This window comes from Leishmania infantum, chromosome 24 (assembly GCF_000002875.2).
Source record: "Leishmania infantum JPCM5 genome chromosome 24".
In the NCBI taxonomy this organism is placed as follows: Eukaryota; Euglenozoa; class Kinetoplastea; order Trypanosomatida; family Trypanosomatidae; genus Leishmania; species Leishmania infantum.
In genome coordinates, this window is record NC_009408.2 from 776,475 (window position 1) to 796,498 (window position 20,024).

The 20,024-nt window shown below is 60.6% G+C and overlaps 8 protein-coding genes and 1 pseudogene across 9 annotated transcripts; all 9 read right to left on the minus strand.

Annotated features, from left to right (window-relative positions):
* Positions 1–744: 744 nt before the first annotated feature.
* LINJ_24_2110 (putative 3-oxoacyl-(acyl-carrier protein) reductase) lies at positions 745–1,524 on the minus strand (the record flags this gene model as incomplete). The annotated part of the gene is made up of 1 exon (XM_001465965.1): positions 745–1,524. One exon carries the CDS (start codon positions 1,522–1,524, stop codon positions 745–747), a length of 780 nt encoding a protein of 259 aa, XP_001466002.1.
* Positions 1,525–2,586: 1,062 nt separating this feature from the next.
* On the minus strand, positions 2,587–2,853 carry LINJ_24_2120 (conserved hypothetical protein; the record flags this gene model as incomplete). Its single annotated transcript, XM_001465966.1, has 1 exon — positions 2,587–2,853. The coding sequence occupies one exon, from the start codon at positions 2,851–2,853 to the stop codon at positions 2,587–2,589; it is 267 nt and encodes an 88-aa protein (XP_001466003.1).
* An 862-nt stretch (positions 2,854–3,715) lies between these two features.
* LINJ_24_2130 lies at positions 3,716–4,372 on the minus strand (annotated as a pseudogene). The gene has a single exon. A coding segment is annotated over exon 1 (657 nt).
* Positions 4,373–5,538: 1,166 nt separating this feature from the next.
* Positions 5,539–5,970, minus strand: LINJ_24_2140 (putative 60S ribosomal protein L26; the record flags this gene model as incomplete). Its single annotated transcript, XM_001465968.1, has 1 exon — positions 5,539–5,970. One exon carries the CDS (start codon positions 5,968–5,970, stop codon positions 5,539–5,541), a length of 432 nt encoding a protein of 143 aa, XP_001466005.1.
* Positions 5,971–8,138: 2,168 nt separating this feature from the next.
* LINJ_24_2150 (transketolase) lies at positions 8,139–10,154 on the minus strand (the record flags this gene model as incomplete). Its single annotated transcript, XM_001465969.1, has 1 exon — positions 8,139–10,154. The coding sequence occupies one exon, from the start codon at positions 10,152–10,154 to the stop codon at positions 8,139–8,141; it is 2,016 nt and encodes a 671-aa protein (XP_001466006.1).
* A 1,622-nt stretch (positions 10,155–11,776) lies between these two features.
* Positions 11,777–12,439, minus strand: LINJ_24_2160 (putative 40S ribosomal protein S8; the record flags this gene model as incomplete). The annotated part of the gene is made up of 1 exon (XM_001465970.1): positions 11,777–12,439. One exon carries the CDS (start codon positions 12,437–12,439, stop codon positions 11,777–11,779), a length of 663 nt encoding a protein of 220 aa, XP_001466007.1.
* Positions 12,440–13,351: 912 nt separating this feature from the next.
* Positions 13,352–14,014, minus strand: LINJ_24_2170 (putative 40S ribosomal protein S8; the record flags this gene model as incomplete). The annotated part of the gene is made up of 1 exon (XM_001465971.1): positions 13,352–14,014. One exon carries the CDS (start codon positions 14,012–14,014, stop codon positions 13,352–13,354), a length of 663 nt encoding a protein of 220 aa, XP_001466008.1.
* An 861-nt stretch (positions 14,015–14,875) lies between these two features.
* LINJ_24_2180 (conserved hypothetical protein) lies at positions 14,876–16,012 on the minus strand (the record flags this gene model as incomplete). The annotated part of the gene is made up of 1 exon (XM_001465972.1): positions 14,876–16,012. One exon carries the CDS (start codon positions 16,010–16,012, stop codon positions 14,876–14,878), a length of 1,137 nt encoding a protein of 378 aa, XP_001466009.1.
* A 756-nt stretch (positions 16,013–16,768) lies between these two features.
* Positions 16,769–17,701, minus strand: LINJ_24_2190 (conserved hypothetical protein; the record flags this gene model as incomplete). Its single annotated transcript, XM_001465973.1, has 1 exon — positions 16,769–17,701. One exon carries the CDS (start codon positions 17,699–17,701, stop codon positions 16,769–16,771), a length of 933 nt encoding a protein of 310 aa, XP_001466010.1.
* Positions 17,702–20,024: the final 2,323 nt, after the last annotated feature.

Here is a 20,024-nt window from a genome sequence, read left to right on the forward strand (position 1 = left end):
CAGCTCATACAGCGCATGGCATCTCAGGGCACGGTGCCCCCGCCCCCCACCCCCACCCACTCTGAGGGCGGAAGCCAAGCAGCTCCCAACCTAACCCTGCCAATGCCAAGCCCCTTCGCGTGGTGACAGGGTCAAGCACCTACAAGGTAGGGGAGGCCAGAGCGATGCACCGCCACGGATGCCGGCGGCCCGGTCCTGGACAGGCGCTGCGTCGGAGCGGCCTGCGACGGCGAGCACGCTTGTGCGCCACCCATATGACTAGGCAGTGTGCCAACACGTGACTCGAGCGCAGCTCAGCCGGCCCTCACACTGCCCACGGGGGCGAGGGGACCCTGAGCCACCGCGAAGGCGGAGGGGACGCGCCACGCGGCGGCGTGCGAAGTGGGTAGGTGGGGGGAGAGGTTGAGGCCGAGGGCATGCTCCGATGGCTGAGGCGGCGCATCGCCCTGGCGCGTGTCGACGGCCGCTTCGCACCACACGACGGGCGGCGTGTGACAGGGCCCGGTGGCGGTAGCGCGTGGCGTTTCACCTCACGTGGTGTGCGGCAGACAAAAGCGGACACGCGTTGAAGAGGAAAAGGATGCTGGGTGTGTGAGAATCGCCGGCACGCACACGCTCATGGAAAAACGAAGCCAGCGTGAGGAAACGCAGGAAGCATACAGGAGCCAAAGAAGAGCCACGTGGTGGGGGGGCATGCATGCATGCGCATCTGCAGTTATGCACCAACGTGCCTGTGTGCATACACTACTTGGCTGCCATACGGGTTGCCCCGTCAAGGCGAATGCACTCGCCGTTCATGTATCGGTTCGAGAATAGAAAGAAGACCAGGTGCGCAAACTCCTCGGGCTTGCCAAGACGGGGCGGGTACGGGACAGTCGCTCCTAGTGCCGCACCCAAGTCGGGCGGCAGCAGTGGTGTCTCCATGATGCCGGGGCAGATGGTGTTGACGCGAATGCGCTGCCCAGCAAACTCGCGGGCCAACGGCAGTGTCAGACTCACGATGCCGCCCTTGCTGGCTGCGTAGGCAGCCTGGCCGATCTGACCCTCGTAGGCCGCCACACTCGCGGTGTTCACCATAACGCCCCGGTCCTCATCAGCGCCGATCTGCGCGGCGTTTCTCTGCATTGCTTCGGCGGCCAGCCGGCATACGTTGAACGTACCAATCAGGTTCACCTGCACAGCCTTGCTGAAGAGGTCGAGGGGGTGAACGCCCTTCTTGCCTATGACCTTCGCCGCTGGGCAGATGCCGGCACAGTTGACGACGCCGAAGAGCGGCTGGCCGGCGAACTCCTCCGCTGCCTTGATGGCCGCCTGCACCTCGGTCTCGCTACAGACATCTGTGGCAACAAACTTGCCATTGATCTCCTTCGACACCTGCTCACCCTGCGCCGCGTTGCGGTCCAGCAGCGTCACCTTGGCGCCCATCTGCGCAAGAAAGCGTGCCGTGGCGGCCCCGAGCCCGGAGGCCGCCCCTGTCACCAGGATCAGGCGGCCGGCAATCGACTGGATGGACTTGGCCTGCATGACTCTCTCGACAGCAATAGCAAAAAGGAGGGAAGAACGACTTGGCAATGCAGCGGGAACGCGTTCAGCAGTGGAGGAGAAATATGTGAATGTGCAGGCGCGTGAAGGCAGGGAGGGAGAGGGGAGGGGGGAGAGAGAGCCAACACGGAGAGGCGGCGAAGACAGAGAGGAGCGGCGCTCAGTCGCGCGCGTCTTTCGCAGTGGTGCGGCTCAATGCAGCCAAATAGCCGTGCCGCTGTTGTCGCTGTCTGTCCGTCAAAGGGGGAGAGGAGGGTGAGAAGGGGCTCTGCCAGGAAGCGGATACAGAAGGCCGAAGGGAAGGGAGAGTGTTGGGGCAACGGCAAGGGCAAGAGAAGAAACCAAGTCACATGCCGTTGCGGAGAGCTGCGGGCCTGATTCGCCGTAGAGGGAAGGCTGAGGGGTGGGGGAGGAGATAGAACGAGAAGCGAAGAGAATCGGGGGGAGAGGGGAAAGGGCGATCGCGAAGACACTGGACTCTTTGCCACGATGGTGGGCACGCGCACCTGCACGCAGATCTACGTGAAGGCGTGTATATGCATGTGTGGGGGGAGGGGGGAGGTTGCCGCCTGCACTGCGTGTAGCAAAGGGTGGGTTCGGGTGCCTTGAGTGTATGTCGCGGCCCCACTTCCCGCAGGTCGAGCACCGAGTGCATACAGAGCGGCATGCAGTCATGTCTCTATCCACCCTCTGCGAGCTAGTGCTGAAGATGTAGAGCAGCACGCGTGCTCGGCTGCCTTATCGACCGTCGATACACCTTACCTGTTGCTCTTCTTGTCAGCTTTATCAAGCATTGCACCCCCACTCCGTCCTTCGCCACCCATGAAGCCCTCACACCCGTGGAGCACCGGAGGGAGAGGGGGAGACATGCTTAGGCAGCATGACGGACATAGAGGAAGGGGGAAGGGGGGCTGAACAAAACGCCGCTTTCTCACCTACGCTAGCAGACCAGTGCGCCTGCGCACGCACCCGAGACAGACAGACACGCACACACGAGAGATACCCCCACCCGATATACGGCGACACAAACCATTTGCTGGTTGGTTACTTGCTCTTGGTGTTGAGCGTGAAGCCGTGTATGGCGCTTATTTCCTCCTTCAAGACGCTGTTGACGAGACGATGCTGCTGAATGAGCGACTTGCCCTGGAAGACCGGCGATACGATGTCAATGTTAAAAAAGCTGCCGCAGCCGGCGCTGACATCGACGACACGGATGGACTGGACGGGCTTCAGGGCCGCGCTCGACTCCAGCTTCGCCTGGATGTCGGCTGCCGTGTAGGCGGCGAGGAGGCGTGGCGCAACTCGAAACATAAACGCCCTCGGTAGGCTGAGGAAAGCGTAGTTGGGGAGAATCTGTAGATGGAACCTGAGAAAGATGCCCATACTGCGTGAGGGGGTCGCCGGCGGAGGTGGCAGTGGCGGTGTTGATGCGGGAGAGCAAGGGGTGGGAGGGGCTAGACGAATAGGTAGAGGGTGTGAGGAGGCAAGCATTGGAGGACGGAAAAGGGCGGACAGCGTCACTGCCGTTGGCACCCCATGACTTCTCCTCCGTATTGTGCGCGCTCTCTCCCTTGGGTTTGTCGCATCGTTGCCCTTTACTCCTTCGTTTTGCGAGCGGGTGCTGGGAGGGAAGATGGAAGGATAGGGTAGTCGCAGCGTTGCTTCGCGCGTAGGTGGTGCCCATCACACAATCCACAGACGACTGTCTCGGCTGGGCCGGCCTGCGATTGTGATCGAGTCACGTGATGGCCCGTGGAGAGAAGTGGAGAGAAAAACGGGAAGCCCAACAACACCAGCCAGGACCACCGCGGCGGCGACTCATGCACCTTGTAATGAACGATGGAGAAGGCCTAGTAAAGGCGTCCACGCCTCCCGACAGCTGAGAGATGGCAACGCTTGTGCGCCGCCTTCTCTGTGCTGGCGTCGATTGCCGATGCAGCCGATCGCACCGCATCCAACGCGCTCGGCAGCATCAGCCCCCTTCACAGCCACAGCAGGGCCGACAGAGGCTTGTCTGCCGCTCCCCGCGCTATACGCCAGATCCGCGGGGCGCTGCTGCAGGCGGCGCTGCTTTGCTTCCTCTAACGGCATCTCCACCCAGAAGAAACTGTCCCCGCAGACACCACTCCTACCCCCCACCACCCCCAGCACTGCCACCGCCGATCGGCGGGCCTTACGTCATTGCCTCGTGCGCAAGAAACTCCAGCCAGTCCACGTGGAGCTGCTTTACCCACGCCTTGCTCACAAGCTGCGCAGTGCGGCTAATGTGCAGCTCGTTATGCGAGCGCTGGCGAAGATTCTAGTACTGGGTGCGCTATACTACTGCCGTCACACGCGTGTAGTCGGCCTCAGAGGAGAGCCGCACTCCATTTGGCAGCGGTGTACGGGTGATGCAGGTGCTGGAGAAGCGCAGAATCATGCGGAAGGCCTGGAGCAAACGCACCACAGCGAGTCCATTGGCCTGCATCTGTGCAGCCTTCTTCATGGTGAGAGGCAGCGCCTGCCAGTTCCCTCCTCGACGTCGCAGAGGGATGCGCCACTGGGCGTAGTTGTGGCAGTACTCAAGCAGGTCATGGTGCGACAGATTGCCGTCGCAGCGACCGCGGTACGCCTCCTCGCTGAGAGCGTGACGGTCGCTAGCGTGCTCGTTCCAGGGTGGTGTGATGTGCGGCGGAAGAGCTAGAGGAAACACGCTAGAGATGTGAAAGCAGCGCTCGTGTGCCTCATGATCCAAACGTAGACACCGCTGCGTCTCCTGGCGGGTGTGCGCATTGGCAGGGGCGCTATACTCCATCGGTGCGTAGGTAAGGGCGCTCGAGGCTCCATGCATCGAGGGATGGCAGGCGATGACAGAGGGTACTGAAGAGCCTCGCTATGAAGTCCCTCTGTTCTCTTCACAGCAGTGCTTTCGCGGCCCTGAACAGCGGGGTACAGCTCATACAGCGCATGGCATCTCAGGGCACGGTGCCCCCGCCCCCCACCCCCACCCACTCTGAGGGCGGAAGCCAAGCAGCTCCCAACCTAACCCTGCCAATGCCAAGCCCCTTCGCGTGGTGACAGGGTCAAGCACCTACAAGGTAGGGGAGGCCAGAGCGATGCACCGCCACGGATGCCGGCGGCCCGGTCCTGGACGGGCGCTGCGTCGGAGCGGCCTGCGACGGCGAGCACGCTTGTGCGCCACCCATATGACTAGGCAGTGTGCCAACACGTGACTCGAGCGCAGCTCAGCCGGCCCTCACACTGCCCACGGGGGCGAGGGGACCCTGAGCCACCGCGAAGGCGGAGGGGACGCATCACCGTCACAGTCGAGTATGGAGAACAGCAGGTGAGGAGAGGGAGAATGGGCGCAAGACAAACGCGCAAGCTAGCATCTTGAGCGACAGACCGTGGGGACGGACGAGTGGGCGGGGCGGGGTGGGTCGGAGAGGGGTGGTCGCTAGTACCACACTAATCCGACAGCCACCGCCAACTAAGGCGCCGCCTCTAAGGCACTCCTTCGCCCCTCCATCACTGACGAGCTTGCAGGCACGCAGTGGGTGGAAAGCGGCGAAGGGGAGGGGAAATCCGCGCGTGCGCGGTGGTGAGAAGAGTCGTCTTTTGCTTGTTCGCAATCGAGTGAAATGAGTGAAATCAGAAAGAGAAGGGATGAGGAGAACCGCGCAAACGTCTCCAGGTGAGCACCCGCGATGTGTGCGAGTGTGTGTGTGGGGGGGGGGGATGGGAGATGGGAAGATAACGCGGCACTCTTCAGCCTCTTCCGCCCTCCTCCGCCTTCTTCTACTGCGTATCGCCTATCGCGCCCGCGCCACCTCCGCCATCGCCACCTCGCAGGACGGAGCGCACCGCTGCGTGTCAAGTGCGCACGAGCCGAGGAAAGGGACGATGAAGGCGAAAGAGGCAGCGAAGAGATGAAGAAAGGTGGGGGAGGGGGCCACGGGAAGTTCCGTCATCTCTCACATACGCATCCCTTTCACACCATCTCGTTGGGCGAGATCTCTAGTCCATCTGCTGCATGGCCTTATCCGCGGCGCTAATCTTGCCCTTGCCCTTGTCGGACTTGGACGAGCGGTCCTTGCGCTCCAGGATGGACTTGCGGTGGTGCGTCAGCTTCAGCTTCGTAATCTCGACGTTGGAGGGATGGATGCCGACGGCCACAGTGGAGCCGTTCGCCTTCTCGCGGTTCACCTTGTCGATGAGGATGACCCACTTGAGGCGGTAGCACGCGGTCACCTTACCCTCACGGCCCTTGAAGGTGCCACGCTTCACGATGACCTCGTCGTCCTTGCGCACGGGCATGGCACGCACGTTGTACTTGGCACGCAGCTCCTTGGAGAGCGGGGCGCTCATGAGCACACGGCGCACATGGCTTGGGGCCTGAAAGTGCGCACGGCGGGCCTTGCGGCGGGAACCACACTTGATGCTAGCCATCTTGTCCTACAGGGGAGAGATGCGGGTCGGAGGCTGTACGATTGTGTGTGCGTGAAGAAAACAGAAATAGAAAGAGGATGATAGATGGAGCGAGAGACAGGAGAGGCCGCTGGTGCTGATGTGGGTGGTGGTAGCAGCACAAGAAGGCGAGCGCACATTTTGTGTGCGCGATCAGCGCCGCATCCGTGACACTCACATGTCACGAAAAGCTCGTTCGGTTTTCACTTTTGCCCTTGCCCACGCACTCATGTACACAGGTATATGCATGATACACAGACACACACACACACACACACACACACACACGCAGACCGCGATGAGCGGCATTACTGCATGATGCCTTTCCTCTCATCATCGTGCGCGTTCCTTTTCTCCTTTCTTCCCTTTTTTGTTTCTCGAGTGTGCGTGTGCGTGTGTGCGGTAAACGTCGCATCACCGGGAAGGTCACAGCCATCCATAAAGAAACGCAGAAAAAGAAAAAGGGGAGACGAATGCGAGGGAGGAGGCGAACCGCCGAAAAAGGGGGAGAAAAGGAGGGAGACGCCAGGGATGCGCGCAGACGTAAAAAAAGGGGAAAATTCAAGAGGGGGGCAGAGGTTGGGGGAGGGGGCAACGTGCGCCACAGCCCCCGCGCCGTCTGTCGCTACCCCTCCCCACTCCACCCCCTTTATTTTTCGCTGCCGTTACTATCTTTTCTCTCTCCCCTCTCCCTTCCCTCCTCCCCTCTCTCTGTCCATCCTAGGCACCATCATGGGCGCATTCTCACAATCCCAACTGCGTGTCTGTGCTTTCTTCTTACAGCAGTTGTGCCGGACGCATGCGTTCGCCATTGCGCATCCTCACGTCGTAGTGTCTCGCTGTCTGTGTGTGCGACTCCGTTACCATTTTCGTTTATTCCTCTTCCCTTGAGCTCAAACCCTGCAGCAGCCGCAGCTGTGATGAAGGCCATGATGGCGCGCAGACAATGCAGACAGCAGACGCGGGCTCAGAGAGAGGAGCACGCAAGACAGGAGCGCAGTGTCAAGAACCGGCACAACGGAAAGGTGCAAAATCGAAAAACGAACCACAGAACGCACATTTAGCGCCGTAACATCACCACGTCGTGCGTGAGAGGCATGATGCAGTAGGGGAAGCGGGGGGGGGTTGATTGGTGCTTGGGCAGCAAGAGGGGATCGTGCGTGCAGGGTGTGCTCTGGGGGTCTGCGCAGCGGGTCGCGCCCATGAGCACATGAGATAGGAAAGTCAGATAAAAAGGAAAAGGGAGCGAGAGAAGAGCGCTGCGGGAGGGAGGCAGGAAGGTGGTGGTGGTGATGGGGGGGGGGGCAGAGAGCAGGGCCTCTCTGCTGAAGGCGAGGAAACACCTTCACCCGCTCTATCGCGCCAGCACCCGTTGTTTCGTCGCTGGGGTGCGTAAGCCGGTGGGTCAAGGTCTACCGAGGCACACACTCACGCGTGCTCACGCACAAACCGACGTGCGCTCATGGCGCTGTCACGGGCACGATAGGACTTCCTTGCCCTCCCGATACCGGCGCACGACGCAAGCATGCGCCATGCAGCTCGACTCCCGCACTGATGAAAAGAAAGACGAAGCATAAAATGAGGTGTCCACTCCACTCATACATCCCCCCACACACATAGAGCCCCACCACGGGGAAGAGAGGAGTGTGAGGAAGGCATGCACGCCACCCCAGCGCGCCCCGGAAGAAGCACACCAGACAAAGAGAAGAGGCGGCAAGAAGGGGATGAGTGGGTGGGTGGGTAGAGAGCTAGAGAGCGACACGCACAGGTCAAGGCAAGATAATAACAGAAGAGGAAACATCAATCAAGCACCAGCCCCAAGAAAGGGGAATAGGCAAGGAGACACACCAAAAAGCCATGACCGGCGAGTGGCAGAGGAAGGGGGTAGGGGTGGGTGGGGACGAAGATAGACCAGCACATGCACACGTGTATGCGAACAGACGCCGACATACTACATTGCATCATCGTGCATAACATGTACGCGTTGATGTGTGAGCGTAATCGACCATATCGCTCACGGTAGAGAGTTACGATAAGGGGGGAAGAGAGGTCAGGGGAAAGCGGCGCCGCCATCGCCAGCAACAATCCTCCATCTCCATTCTCCCTGCCCGCCTCCTCCGGGGTCATCCGTCACGCTTCGGAGCGCCGTCTCACATCTTGCTGAATGAGGAGTTCTTGAGCGGCGCCGTGCGATTGGGGAAGCGCGCGGTCAGCCTGCGGGCCGTCTCCACCACTTCCTCGACGGTAATGCCGAACTTCTTGTATAGCACACCCGCCGGGGCCGAGGCACCGAAGCCAGACATGCCCACATGCGCATGGGAGTATTTCTCCCAGCCGAAGCTGACGTACGCCTCCACCGACACCACCGGCACACCTTCGGTGAGCACAGACTTGCGGTACGCATCCGGTTGCGCGTCGAAGAGCTCCTGGCACGGCATCGACACAACCCTCACGCACAGCTCACCCGAGAGTACCTTGGCAGCATCCACCGCCAGCGACACCTCCGAGCCGCTCGCCACGATTACGAGCTGCGGGTCGGGCACCTCCACCACTGCGTAGGCACCGCGCTTCACACCATCGATGCTCGACCCCGACTGCGGCACGGTGTTCTGGCGGCTCAGACACAGAACCGTCGGAGTGTGGGCACTAGACAACGCAACAGCCCACGCACCGCTCGTCTCTGTCTGGTCGCTAGGACGCATCACCTGCAGGTTTGGCATGGCACGCAGGGCAGCCACCAACTCGACAGGTTGGTGGGTCGGCCCGTCCTCGCCAACCCCGATGCTGTCGTGTGTCGCCACGTAGATGACACGGTGGTGGGAGATCGCGGCGAGGCGCACCGCACCAAGGGCGTAGCCGATGAAGTTGAGGAAGGTGCCGCCGAACGGGATGATACCACCGTGGGCGTCGAGACCGTTGAGGATGGCGCACATGGCGTGTTCACGGACACCGAAGCGAATGTAGCGACCCTCGTTGCTGCTCGACGAGAAGTCCACCAAGTTTGCCGACGCGGGGCGCGTCAGGTTGCTCGGCGTGAGGTCAGCCGACCCTCCCATGAGGGCCGGGATGGCCGGGAAGAGCACAGCCAGGCAATTCTCGCTCGCCTTGCGCGTCGCGATGGCCGAGGAGTTCGTCGGCAGCTTCGCCTCCCACCCGGACGGCAGCTCGCCCTTCATCTGCGCCACAAAGGCGGCACCCTCGGCCGGGAACGCGGCCGTGTACTTCGCCAAGCGTTCCTCCCACGCCTTCTGCTCCGCGGAACACTTCTCCATGTGCATCTTGAACACAGCGCGGACGTCTTCGTCGACGTCGTACTTCTTGTTCGGGTCGCGGCCAAACTTCGTCTTGACGTTGGCAATATCCTCCTCACCCAGCGGCGCGCCGTGCACCTTCTCCGTTCCCTGCTTCGAAGACCCGAACCCGATCGTTGTGGTTTGCACAATCATCTTCGGCTTCCCCTTCGTGGCCTTGGCCTCCGCCAACGCCTTGCGCAGGCCGTCGTAGTCAGTGTCACCGTTTTCGACCTCGATCACATGGAAACCCATGGACACGTACTTCTGGTGGGACTGCTCCGTGAAGGAGAGGTTTGTCGCGCCATCGATGCAGATGTAGTTGCTGTCGTAGATGACGATGAGTTTCTCCAGGGCGAGGTGGCCGGCGAGGGAGAGCGCCTCCTGGCACACACCCTCCATCAGACAGCCATCACCACAGTACACGTAAGTGTAGTGATTGACGAGCTCGTGTCCCGGGCGGTTGAACCTGGCGGCAAGGTGCGACTCGGCCATCGCCAGTCCGACCGCGTTTGCAATACCCTGGCCAAGCGGCCCGGTCGTCACCTCCACCCCGGGCGTCACGAAACGCTCGGGGTGACCAGGGGTGCGCGAGCCATCTTGGCGGAATCCCTTCAGGTCGTCCATGGTAAGGTCGTAGCCGGCCATGTGCAGCAGGGCGTACTGCAGCGCGCAGCCGTGCCCGTTCGACATGACGAAGCGGTCGCGGTCGACCCAGTTAGGATCCTGGCTGTTGTACTTCATCACTTCCGTCCACAGGACCGCTGACACTGGCGCCATGCCCATCGGCGTGCCCGGGTGACCACTCTTGCCACCCTGCACAATGTCTGCCGCGAGGCAGCGGATGCAGTTGGCAATCTTCTCAATAGAGGCCATTGTGCTTGTGGGTGAGGGCGAAGGGGACAGGCAGGGCAGAGAAAGCGGGCTATAGGAATGAGAAGGGAGCGAGACCGAGAGGCGAAGAGGGGGAAGGGTGCTACTATGTGGTGGCCGGTTCGAGACACTAGAGGAAGAGTTGGGGGGGGGAGATTCCTTTTGTATACGCTGATGAGGGCGTAGGGTGGCTACTGGTGTTGCTGTGTGGTGCGGTGGGGGTGCCGTTTACGGGAGCAGAGAGACGGGGGTAGAGAGAGACGAGTGTTGACTGCGGAAGAGCGAGAGCAAAAAGTGGGTATGGGTAGGCGCACCAGCTTGAGAGCAAAGACGTTGTCGCCTCTTCCACATTTTCGATTTTGTCTGCCGCACACCACGTGAGGTGAAACGCCACGCGCTACCGCCACCGGGCCCTGTCACACGCCGCCCGTCGTGTGGTGCGAAGCGGCCGTCGACACGCGCCAGGGCGATGCGCCGCCTCAGCCATCGGAGCATGCCCTCGGCCTCAACCTCTCCCCCCACCTACCCACTTCGCACGCCGCCGCGTGGCGCGTCCCCTCCGCCTTCGCGGTGGCTCAGGGTCCCCTCGCCCCCGTGGGCAGTGTGAGGGCCGGCTGAGCTGCGCTCGAGTCACGTGTTGGCACACTGCCTAGTCATATGGGTGGCGCACAAGCGTGCTCGCCGTCGCAGGCCGCTCCGACGCAGCGCCCGTCCAGGACCGGGCCGCCGGCATCCGTGGCGGTGCATCGCTCTGGCCTCCCCTACCTTGTAGGTGCTTGACCCTGTCACCACGCGAAGGGGCTTGGCATTGGCAGGGTTAGGTTGGGAGCTGCTTGGCTTCCGCCCTCAGAGTGGGTGGGGGTGGGGGGCGGGGGCACCGTGCCCTGAGATGCCATGCGCTGTATGAGGTGCGTGCCTGTGTGCCCCCCCGTCGTCGGGGCAAATGTGTTCTTCACGTGTGTAGAAAAGAAAGGCAGGGGGTGCCAGCAGAGGACGAGTGGGGCGGGGGAAGGGTGGGCGGAATCGAAGAGAGGGCTGGGAGGACACGTTGCCTCTACGTGGTCCATGCCTCAGCGCAAAGGGAGAGGGAAAAGGGGAGGGTCAAGCGGCGAGGCGCAACCGAAGCACACAAAAAAAAGCGGTTGAATGAGCACACCTTTCACTGATGGATGGGCAGCGAAAGGGAGAGGGCGTGTGCTTGAGTGCGAGATGCCTCTCCTTCCCCCCCTCCTCCAGTGCGGCACCGCGGACGGAAGGGTGCGGGGACAGATGGTGTGAGGAGAGGGGAAAGGGTAACAGAGGCGCGCGAGACGCCATCGCGAGTAGAAAGCGGACATGCGACAGTGATCACCGCCCATGATGCGCGCCTGCCAGGCATGGCGTGCTGTGTGCTGTTTCCCGTGTCTTTTGGCAGAAATTAATGGGGACAAACAAAACCAACAAAAAATGAATAAATATAAAGGACAGACCCAAATCCCGCACGCCGCCACGGGGGAGGGGGAGTGAAAAAAAGAAGTGTGCGGTGTGTGTGTGTGTGGGGGAGGGGGGGGGCAGGGGTGCGTATCGTTATCGGCGGCGGCAGCGTAAGACCCGCCGTCGCTGACTGACACGCGCACATGCTCGCCTTACTTCTTCTTCTTCTCCAGGCGCTTCAGATAGAACTGGAGCTCGGCGCCCTCCAGCAGGATACCGTCGGCACGGCCGGACTGGCCCGGGCGGCTCGTTATGCGCGCAAGCACGCGGCCCTCGCGCAGCTGATCGGCGATTGCCTTCTCAACCCTGTGGTTGCGGCGGCGGCGAATCCACTCGCGCTGAAGCTTGGGCGAGGCCTTGTTCACGTCGTACTTGTCAGCAGCGGCGTGGACGGACTTCCTGCCCTTCTTCTCTGCAGCAGCGGCAGCCTTGGTGGTCTTCCTGTCTGCATCCAAGTCGATGCCGTAGTGCTTGGCGTACCAGCGCTTGAACGGCGCGGCATCCACGGCGACGATGCAGTTCTTCACAAGCGTCTTCGTACGCACCAGCTCGTTCGAGGTGGCGTTGTACACGACGTCGAGAAGACGCACGCGGTGCGCGACGGCCTCGGAGGCCCAGGCAAAGTTGCCGGTGTCCAGGCGCAGGGCACGGATCTTGAAGTTGCCACCGCGAGCACGCACAGGGCTCACGCGGCGGGCGCCAAGGCGGGTGTTCGCGGGAAGGCGACCCAGCTCGGCCTTCATGCGCTTCCGGTGGATCTTGGTCTTTCCACCGGTGATCTTGCGCTTATGCAGGCGGCTGCGGACGATGCCCATGGTTACGGCTCTTCACTACGTTGGGTGTGTCTGTGTGTGAGTTGGTACGCCGGCAGTGTGTGTGTGTGTGTGTCCATATTCGTGAGGGAGGGGGGGGAACAGCGAGGGCGGTATGGGGAAGGGGAGGAGCATGTGAGGCGGGCAAACAGTAATGTGCGGTTGTGCGAGAGACAGGAGGGGGAGGGGAGGGAGCGAGAGTGGTGTGTCTGCGCGTGAAGTGAGCGGGAGATGGGCACAGAGAACCGCCCTCCTCCCTACCCATCTACGCAAACACAAACCAAGGCACGCGTTGCCGCACCTGCAGCATCATGCTCGTGCTTGATATCGCGGTCGACAACCAGATCTCTCTCTTCCCATTGATGAAGCCTCTAGCGGTCCCAGCCCCCCTGCATCTGGCACGATCCTCCTCTCAGGTGAAGGTGGCACTTCCGCATTTAGAGAACACGTGCGTGTGAGTGCCTATGTGAGTCTGCATCTCTGCGCCACCGTCATCATCGACAGCGTTGCTCGTCACACCCGCTCAGGCTCAGACACGCACGTGCAGGCTCTTTGCCGCTGTCCCACCGAAGGGCCGCTGGAGAAGGGACACAGGAAGGAGAGACGGCCTCAGTTGCCGCGACGGCTTCACACCTTTTCCGTGGCATGCGTTTCAACCACCGCGCGGTTACGCCGGAGAGGAGAAAAAAGTCGAAAAAATGAAAAGAAGAAAACAAAGAGCGAAGGTCAGAGAGAGCGCCGCGTCAAGCTGCGGTGGCACTGGGGGAGAGGCAACCAGCCGAGGCGGTGAACGCATGGTGGTGTGAAGGGCGTGAGGTGCAGTGCACTTGCAGGTCTGCGCCACGACGCTTTATCGACAAGCGAATTCGCATCCACAGCAGCGTGAACACGCTTAGCCACGCGCACATGCTCGCCTTACTTCTTCTTCTTCTCCAGGCGCTTCAGATAGAACTGGAGCTCGGCGCCCTCCAGCAGGATACCGTCGGCACGGCCGGACTGGCCCGGGCGGCTCGTTATGCGCGCAAGCACGCGGCCCTCGCGCAGCTGATCGGCGATTGCCTTCTCAACCCTGTGGTTGCGGCGGCGGCGAATCCACTCGCGCTGAAGCTTGGGCGAGGCCTTGTTCACGTCGTACTTGTCAGCAGCGGCGTGGACGGACTTCCTGCCCTTCTTCTCTGCAGCAGCGGCAGCCTTGGTGGTCTTCCTGTCTGCATCCAAGTCGATGCCGTAGTGCTTGGCGTACCAGCGCTTGAACGGCGCGGCATCCACGGCGACGATGCAGTTCTTCACAAGCGTCTTCGTACGCACCAGCTCGTTCGAGGTGGCGTTGTACACGACGTCGAGAAGACGCACGCGGTGCGCGACGGCCTCGGAGGCCCAGGCAAAGTTGCCGGTGTCCAGGCGCAGGGCACGGATCTTGAAGTTGCCACCGCGAGCACGCACAGGGCTCACGCGGCGGGCGCCAAGGCGGGTGTTCGCGGGAAGGCGACCCAGCTCGGCCTTCATGCGCTTCCGGTGGATCTTGGTCTTTCCACCGGTGATCTTGCGCTTATGCAGGCGGCTGCGGACGATGCCCATGGTTACGGCTCTTCACTACGTTTTATGTACACGAGAAGGATTCAATGACACCAATCGAGGAGGTGAGAGAGAGAGGGGTAGGGAGAGAGGCATGGAGAGAGCGGGATGGCAGCACGACAATACCGCAACAAAGACATTTTGATAGGTAACGGGGCGAGTCAGATACGCCCATAGGGGCAGTGCGGCGAGCCTCTGCTTCGTTGCCGGCGATCAAGCGCACGTCTGCGAGGCGAAGAAGAAGAAGAGGGGCGGGACGGGGAGGGACGCAGCCGACAGCGTCCGAAAAAGCTTCCTTCCAGTCCACCGTTTTCTCTCCATAACCACCTTCTGTTTCCTCCTTTGCGTGCGTGTGTGTGTATGTGGTGGTTGTCGTTGTGGTCTTTGCCGCCTGCACTACAGCATTCGGTGGCTCTCATGCAGGCGTGCCTGTGGTGCACATCGCCGCCGCCGCTGCCGTCATCGGTGCCCGTCATGGCCGCGTTGTTTCCCTTCTTCCCCCTTTTAGCTGTTGCTGCCGTGTCTCGTTGTGGACGTGTGCGAAGAGAGAGGGGAGGGATGGAGGGTCGCGCGCGGGCTTCTCTCTGTCTTCTGGGTGAATGCGCGCAGCAGCACAGTCTCTCTTTGGCGCGCGCGGTCGTGAAAGACAGAAAAGGGGGATAAGAAAGATAAGGTAAGAGCAAGCCACAATCACGGACACCAGTACTAGCCCTATCAAGCAGTGAGGTAGCGAGATGGAAAGAAGGGAAGAGGAGAGGAACACGGGCCGTACAAGCCGAGCACTCGCACACGTCTCACACGGACATCCACGCCCGTGCACATCAGATCAAAACATGCACATATACCGATACCTATCTGCACAGATTAGGGTGTATGCCCTATAAGCGGCCACATAGGCTCCTCTGGCAACTCTGGAACGACGTAGTCCTTGTGTGCCTTGAGAGCCGCGAAGTGGTGCAACGGGAGGTGCGTTGCCAACCCGGTGAGCTGTGGGTCCGCCATGATGAGCCAATCACGCATGCTGTCGACGCCTGTCTTGCTGCCTAGGTACAGTTCCGTCGTGTCATTCATGAAGTGGCCGCGGAAGCGGCCACCAAAGACTACCATGGTGTTGCGGCATACGACCGCCACGTGGCACTCGCGACGAGACGGGTACTCGCGGTCGATATCGTACATGAACTCAAACGTGTTCGCCTCCACGTTGTAGATGAACAAGTCGTTCAACTTCTTTTTGCCATTCCAGCCACCGAAGACGATGATGTTGCCGTAGTGCACAGCGGCGCTATTACGGGCACGGCCAAACATCGGCACCTGCGGCAGGTCGATGCGCCGCCACATCGAGGTGTCGAAGGAATAGACGAAAAAGTCTTCGCAGCACTCGCCGCCGCTGTTGCGGCCACCGAAAACAATCATGGTGCGCTCGTACGTCATTGCAGTATGGGCAGAGCGCGGCGGTGGGATCGTGCCAAGCTGGTTGCATTCCTTCCACTCCGGGTCGCTCAAGTCGCAGCGGTACAGGTCCTGCAGCCGCTTGTTGCTGTTGCGCCCGCCGCACTTGCCTCCGAAGATGTACATGGTATTTCCAAACACAACGGCGCTGTGGCAGTAGCGAGTCATTGGAATGAGCGCCCCTCGCACGACGACAGGGTGGCAGTCGCCATCTTCGCTAATGTAGAAGAGCTTGTTGAACCGACCGCGGCCGTTGCAGCCACCGAAGATGTACATGCACGTGTCATACCAAACTGCGGTGTGGAACGCGCGCGGGTGCTGCTTCTCGCCGCGCAGCTCAATCTCCCTCCATCGCTTGTTGATCACGTCGTACTGCCACAAGTCGTCCAGGTAGATGGACACGCTGTCCGTGTCGTTCACGCCGCCGTAGACGTACGCCTTGCTGCCATCGGCATTGGCGCAGAAGGAGTGTCCGATGCGGCCTAGCGGCGAGTCCTCCGAGGGGCAGTTTACCAGCGACCAGTGCCGAAACGGCGGCGTCGGACGAGGCATCAGCACTCGAGCAGCGACGTTGGCGGAGGGGGTAGGAGAAGCAGAGAGAGAAGTGTGATGCAGCCCACTACAGCGAGGGTGGTGATGGTGGCGCTCTCCCCCTCTTTCACACACACACACGCACACGGGCGTATGCACGTATATACGAGTGCACCTCCAAGTCACGAATGAAAACGAAAACAGAAAGGAAAGGCGAACAGAGAAACAAGTGCGCGGGTATGGGAGTGGAGGGAAAAGCTGGGCGGTGGCGCCATGTTCGTGGTGTTGCCGGAGGACATATGTGGCGTGTACGTGTGTACACACGACGGCGGGAGAGGGGAGAAAGACGAGGTCGGGGCGCAAAAGGGGTACGGTACAGAAGTGTTGAAGAGAGGTACAAGGAGAGGGGAAGGTGGGGAGATGCGTCAGCGCGCAGGGAGTGACAGGTCAGGCACATCGGAGACACGCCATGTCTCGCAGCAAGTGTACGCACACACACAAACACACACGCTCCCGTGCCGCGAAAGCCATGCCGTGCGCTGATGCACGCGCCACGGCACTACAGAGACTTCCACGTGGATAATTTTGTGTCTCGTTTTCTTTTTTGTTGTCTCTTCTCACCGGCTAAGCACGCACCACCCTTGTGGCGTGTCACTGCCTCAGTCCATCGCGTTGCCGTGGTGATGGCGGGCACGCTGTATGCACACTTTCCTCCCGCATGTGCATCAGCAGGAGAGGGAGAGACATACACACGCGCACGGTGGCCTGGTGGCCTCCTCACATACCAAGGTCATCTTCACGAGGTCTGCGTCGCCCCTCTCGTCGCCGCTTCAGCTTCGGAAGATCCAGTTTTGGTAGCTCGCGCGGTTTGGCGCCTTCGACAAAGTCTGGCGTGTACTCGTCCTCCTCTTGCTGCTGCTGCTGCTGCTGCTGCTGCGTATTAGCGATATCGGCGCCCCAGGTGCCTGCCCCTGCTGTGCGGCCATTGTTGCCAATGGGCGTCGCGTATAGCCCGCTCACGGGTGCCGATGGAGACGAAGAACTCTTTCCATCCTCGTCCACCACTACGACCTCGGCGGTAATGGGGCGTGCATGGAAAACGGACTTGCCAGCCTCCTGTTCGCCCATGTACTGCACAGCATCCCATGCGTCGCGCAATTGCTGTAGGTCTGCCGGGGAGGCAGGCGTGCCGTCGTCCACCGAGTTCTCAGCAGCCTCGAGAAGATCGTGCAGCTCTGCCCCACTCCTTGACTGCACGGCGTGCTGGCGGACAGCGCTGTAGAGCCGTTGCGGCAGCACCTTCTCCCACGACAGCACAAGAGCCTCAAACCACAGCAGTGTCTGACCGCGGTGCCCCGCCAGCTCCCACGGCATTTGCTGGATGGTGTACTCGAGCAGGCGTGGGGCGACCAGGGGCACAAACACGTGCGGGGCGTGCTTTATGAGTGCGTCGAGTACGTACCACAAGGTGCGGTTCGGCGCCCCGTCGAGGTCGGACTGCTCCATCAGCGCCTTGCGCAGCGCCGCCCATGTCTCGGCAGACTTTGGGAGATGCCGGAGCGCCAACGCCGTCAACGCCTCCACCCGCGCCTCTGACGGGTTCCCTTGCTTCAACGCCGCGTAGAAGAGTCGTTCCGTGTAGAGCGCGGACGATGGTGGGCGCGGCGATGCGGCGGCGGCAGCAGCAGCTGCACTCGCGATGGAAGACATGATATCAGTAGAAAGAGAAGAGGTTTCCACTGTCCGTGGTCGGCTTCTGCCTGCGGATTCGAATGATGAGGACGCGGGAGCGACGGAAGTGGGAGTAGGGTCACCAATGGTGCCGCTGAGATGCACGAGAGGCCCTTTTCTATTTTCGTGTGTATGTGTGCAAGTCGTAACGAGGGAAAGAAAAAGCAGAGATGAAGAGAGAAAGCACTCGTCATGCGCTCTAGACGTGGAGAGAAAGACTCACCCACTCCCTCGCTTATCTCCTACACGACATCCACTGCCCTGCTGAAGTTGCGTTTCGACGTCGTGGGCCTCCGGCTCACCTACGCAGAGGAAAGAGAAGAGCGAGACATCGCCAGCATTCCGCTGCAATATGCGTCACACATACACACCCACGACGGCTTGTGCATGCGTACAACCCCACCTCTCACCGTGGTGTTGTGGTGCTGCTCGTTCCCTTTCCGCCTTTGGATGCCTTTTGCCATAAAAGGTACGGCAGAGGCGCCCCACACTTTTCTGCTGTGCTTCTTCGTTTCGGTTCTTTGTTTCGTATATCACCGATCCGCGCCCTCGTCGCACGACGCCCGCGTCTCCACCTCTCCTTCCCCTCCATCTCCTTCGCTTCTCCCACCCTCGGGGGTCCTTGCACCTATTAAGCCGCTTGTGTGTGGGAGAGGGGAGAGGAGTGGGGACATGTCTTTGCTGCAGTTCTTATCACCCACCCTGTGGACCTTGCCTTCCCTGCCGGTTGCCTGGAGGCATATGCACACGCGCAGATGGATCAGGTGCATACAGAGAAGAGAGGGGGGAGGGGACACGACGATCGGCGGCACCTCCCCTCCCCCTCCGCACCCACACCCACACCTCATCTCACATAGCAGGCGAGTTGAGCATATGTACGTATGCATGTATGTAGTCGGAGGGAGGGGCGCACTCACAGAGAGGGAGAAGAACGCACGGTGGAGATGATGGTGGGCGCCACGAGCGGCTAACGCATAAACCAAACAAAAGAAGTCGGGTGTGGGGGTGCACAACACAGGAAGGAAAACGCACGCAACGTAACGACAGGAAAGACGAACAGGGCGCATCAGCATCAACATCAACATCACGGAAAGGAAGGACACCGTCGACGAGTGAGGGCCCGAGTCGAGTGGGAAGACAGACAGCGATGGAGAGACATAGAAAGGAGAGAAAGGAGGAGGAGGGGGTGCGCACAAGACATGAAGGAAAGATACGAAGATAGGCAAGTAATTAAAGATAAAACGTCGTCATTCGCCTGTCATTTCTTCGGCTCTTGGTGTTGCGGAGACGGTCAGACGGCAAGGGTAGATGCGTGGGGGTGTGGAAGTGGTGGTGGTAAGGGGGGCGAGGGAGGTGGCATGTAGCACTTGAAGAGAAAAGCGAAGGAAAGCATGAGAAGCGAGGCAACGCTCGTTTACTTTTCTTCGCAGAACAGAGCAGACCGGAGAAACGCGGCTCGTCTGTCTGTCTGTGTGTGGGTGTTGTGGGTGATTGAGTGTTGTGTGTGTGTGTGTGTATGTGTGCGTGCGCTTCGCATTTACATCGATGAGCGTGCGTGCTTCAAGAGAGGGGAGGGGGCATGCAGTGACAGAGGCGCGTATGGGCCCCAGGTGTTGCGGCGCACCACATTTCACAGCAACGCGTGGGGCACCAACGACCGCGCAAAACACGGATGAACGCGAACAGAGAAGAATAGAGAGAAGAGCAAGTGCGGAAGAGACGTAGCATATAGTGCAAGGAGGATGGCGCCATGGGTCAAACACGCACACACGCGAAAACGCCTACACACAATGTGGGACGCAGAGAAGAGTAGACTGGAGCGGTCCAAACAGCAGCATACTATGGTGTGATGAGGCCGGGAGACAGTGCGTTCGGGGAACGTCGTTGAGAAGAAACAGAGAAGAAATGGGGAGGGGGAGGTGGAGGAGGATGCTGGTGGAGGCGAGGCAGTGAGAAGAGAAACAAAGGGGCGTTCCTCGACGAGAGAGGGAGTAAGCGAGACACCCGCACCCTCCCCTGTACACACGCACACGCCTACGCGCACACACACACAGTAAAGGAGAGGCGTAACGCGTAAAGCACAAGTGCACACGAACGCAGAAAAAAAAAGAAAAAGGTGAACTCACTTAGCGGGAAACACACACGCTCAGAGACAGGGAGACGAGAGGGAGGGGAGGAAAATACTTCTGAAGAGGCAGAAGGAGGGGAAATCGAGGCCACAATACGCAGGCGAAACAGCTCAGGCACCGAAAGGGAAACACAACGCGAAGAAGGGGCGCGCACGTACACACACACACACACC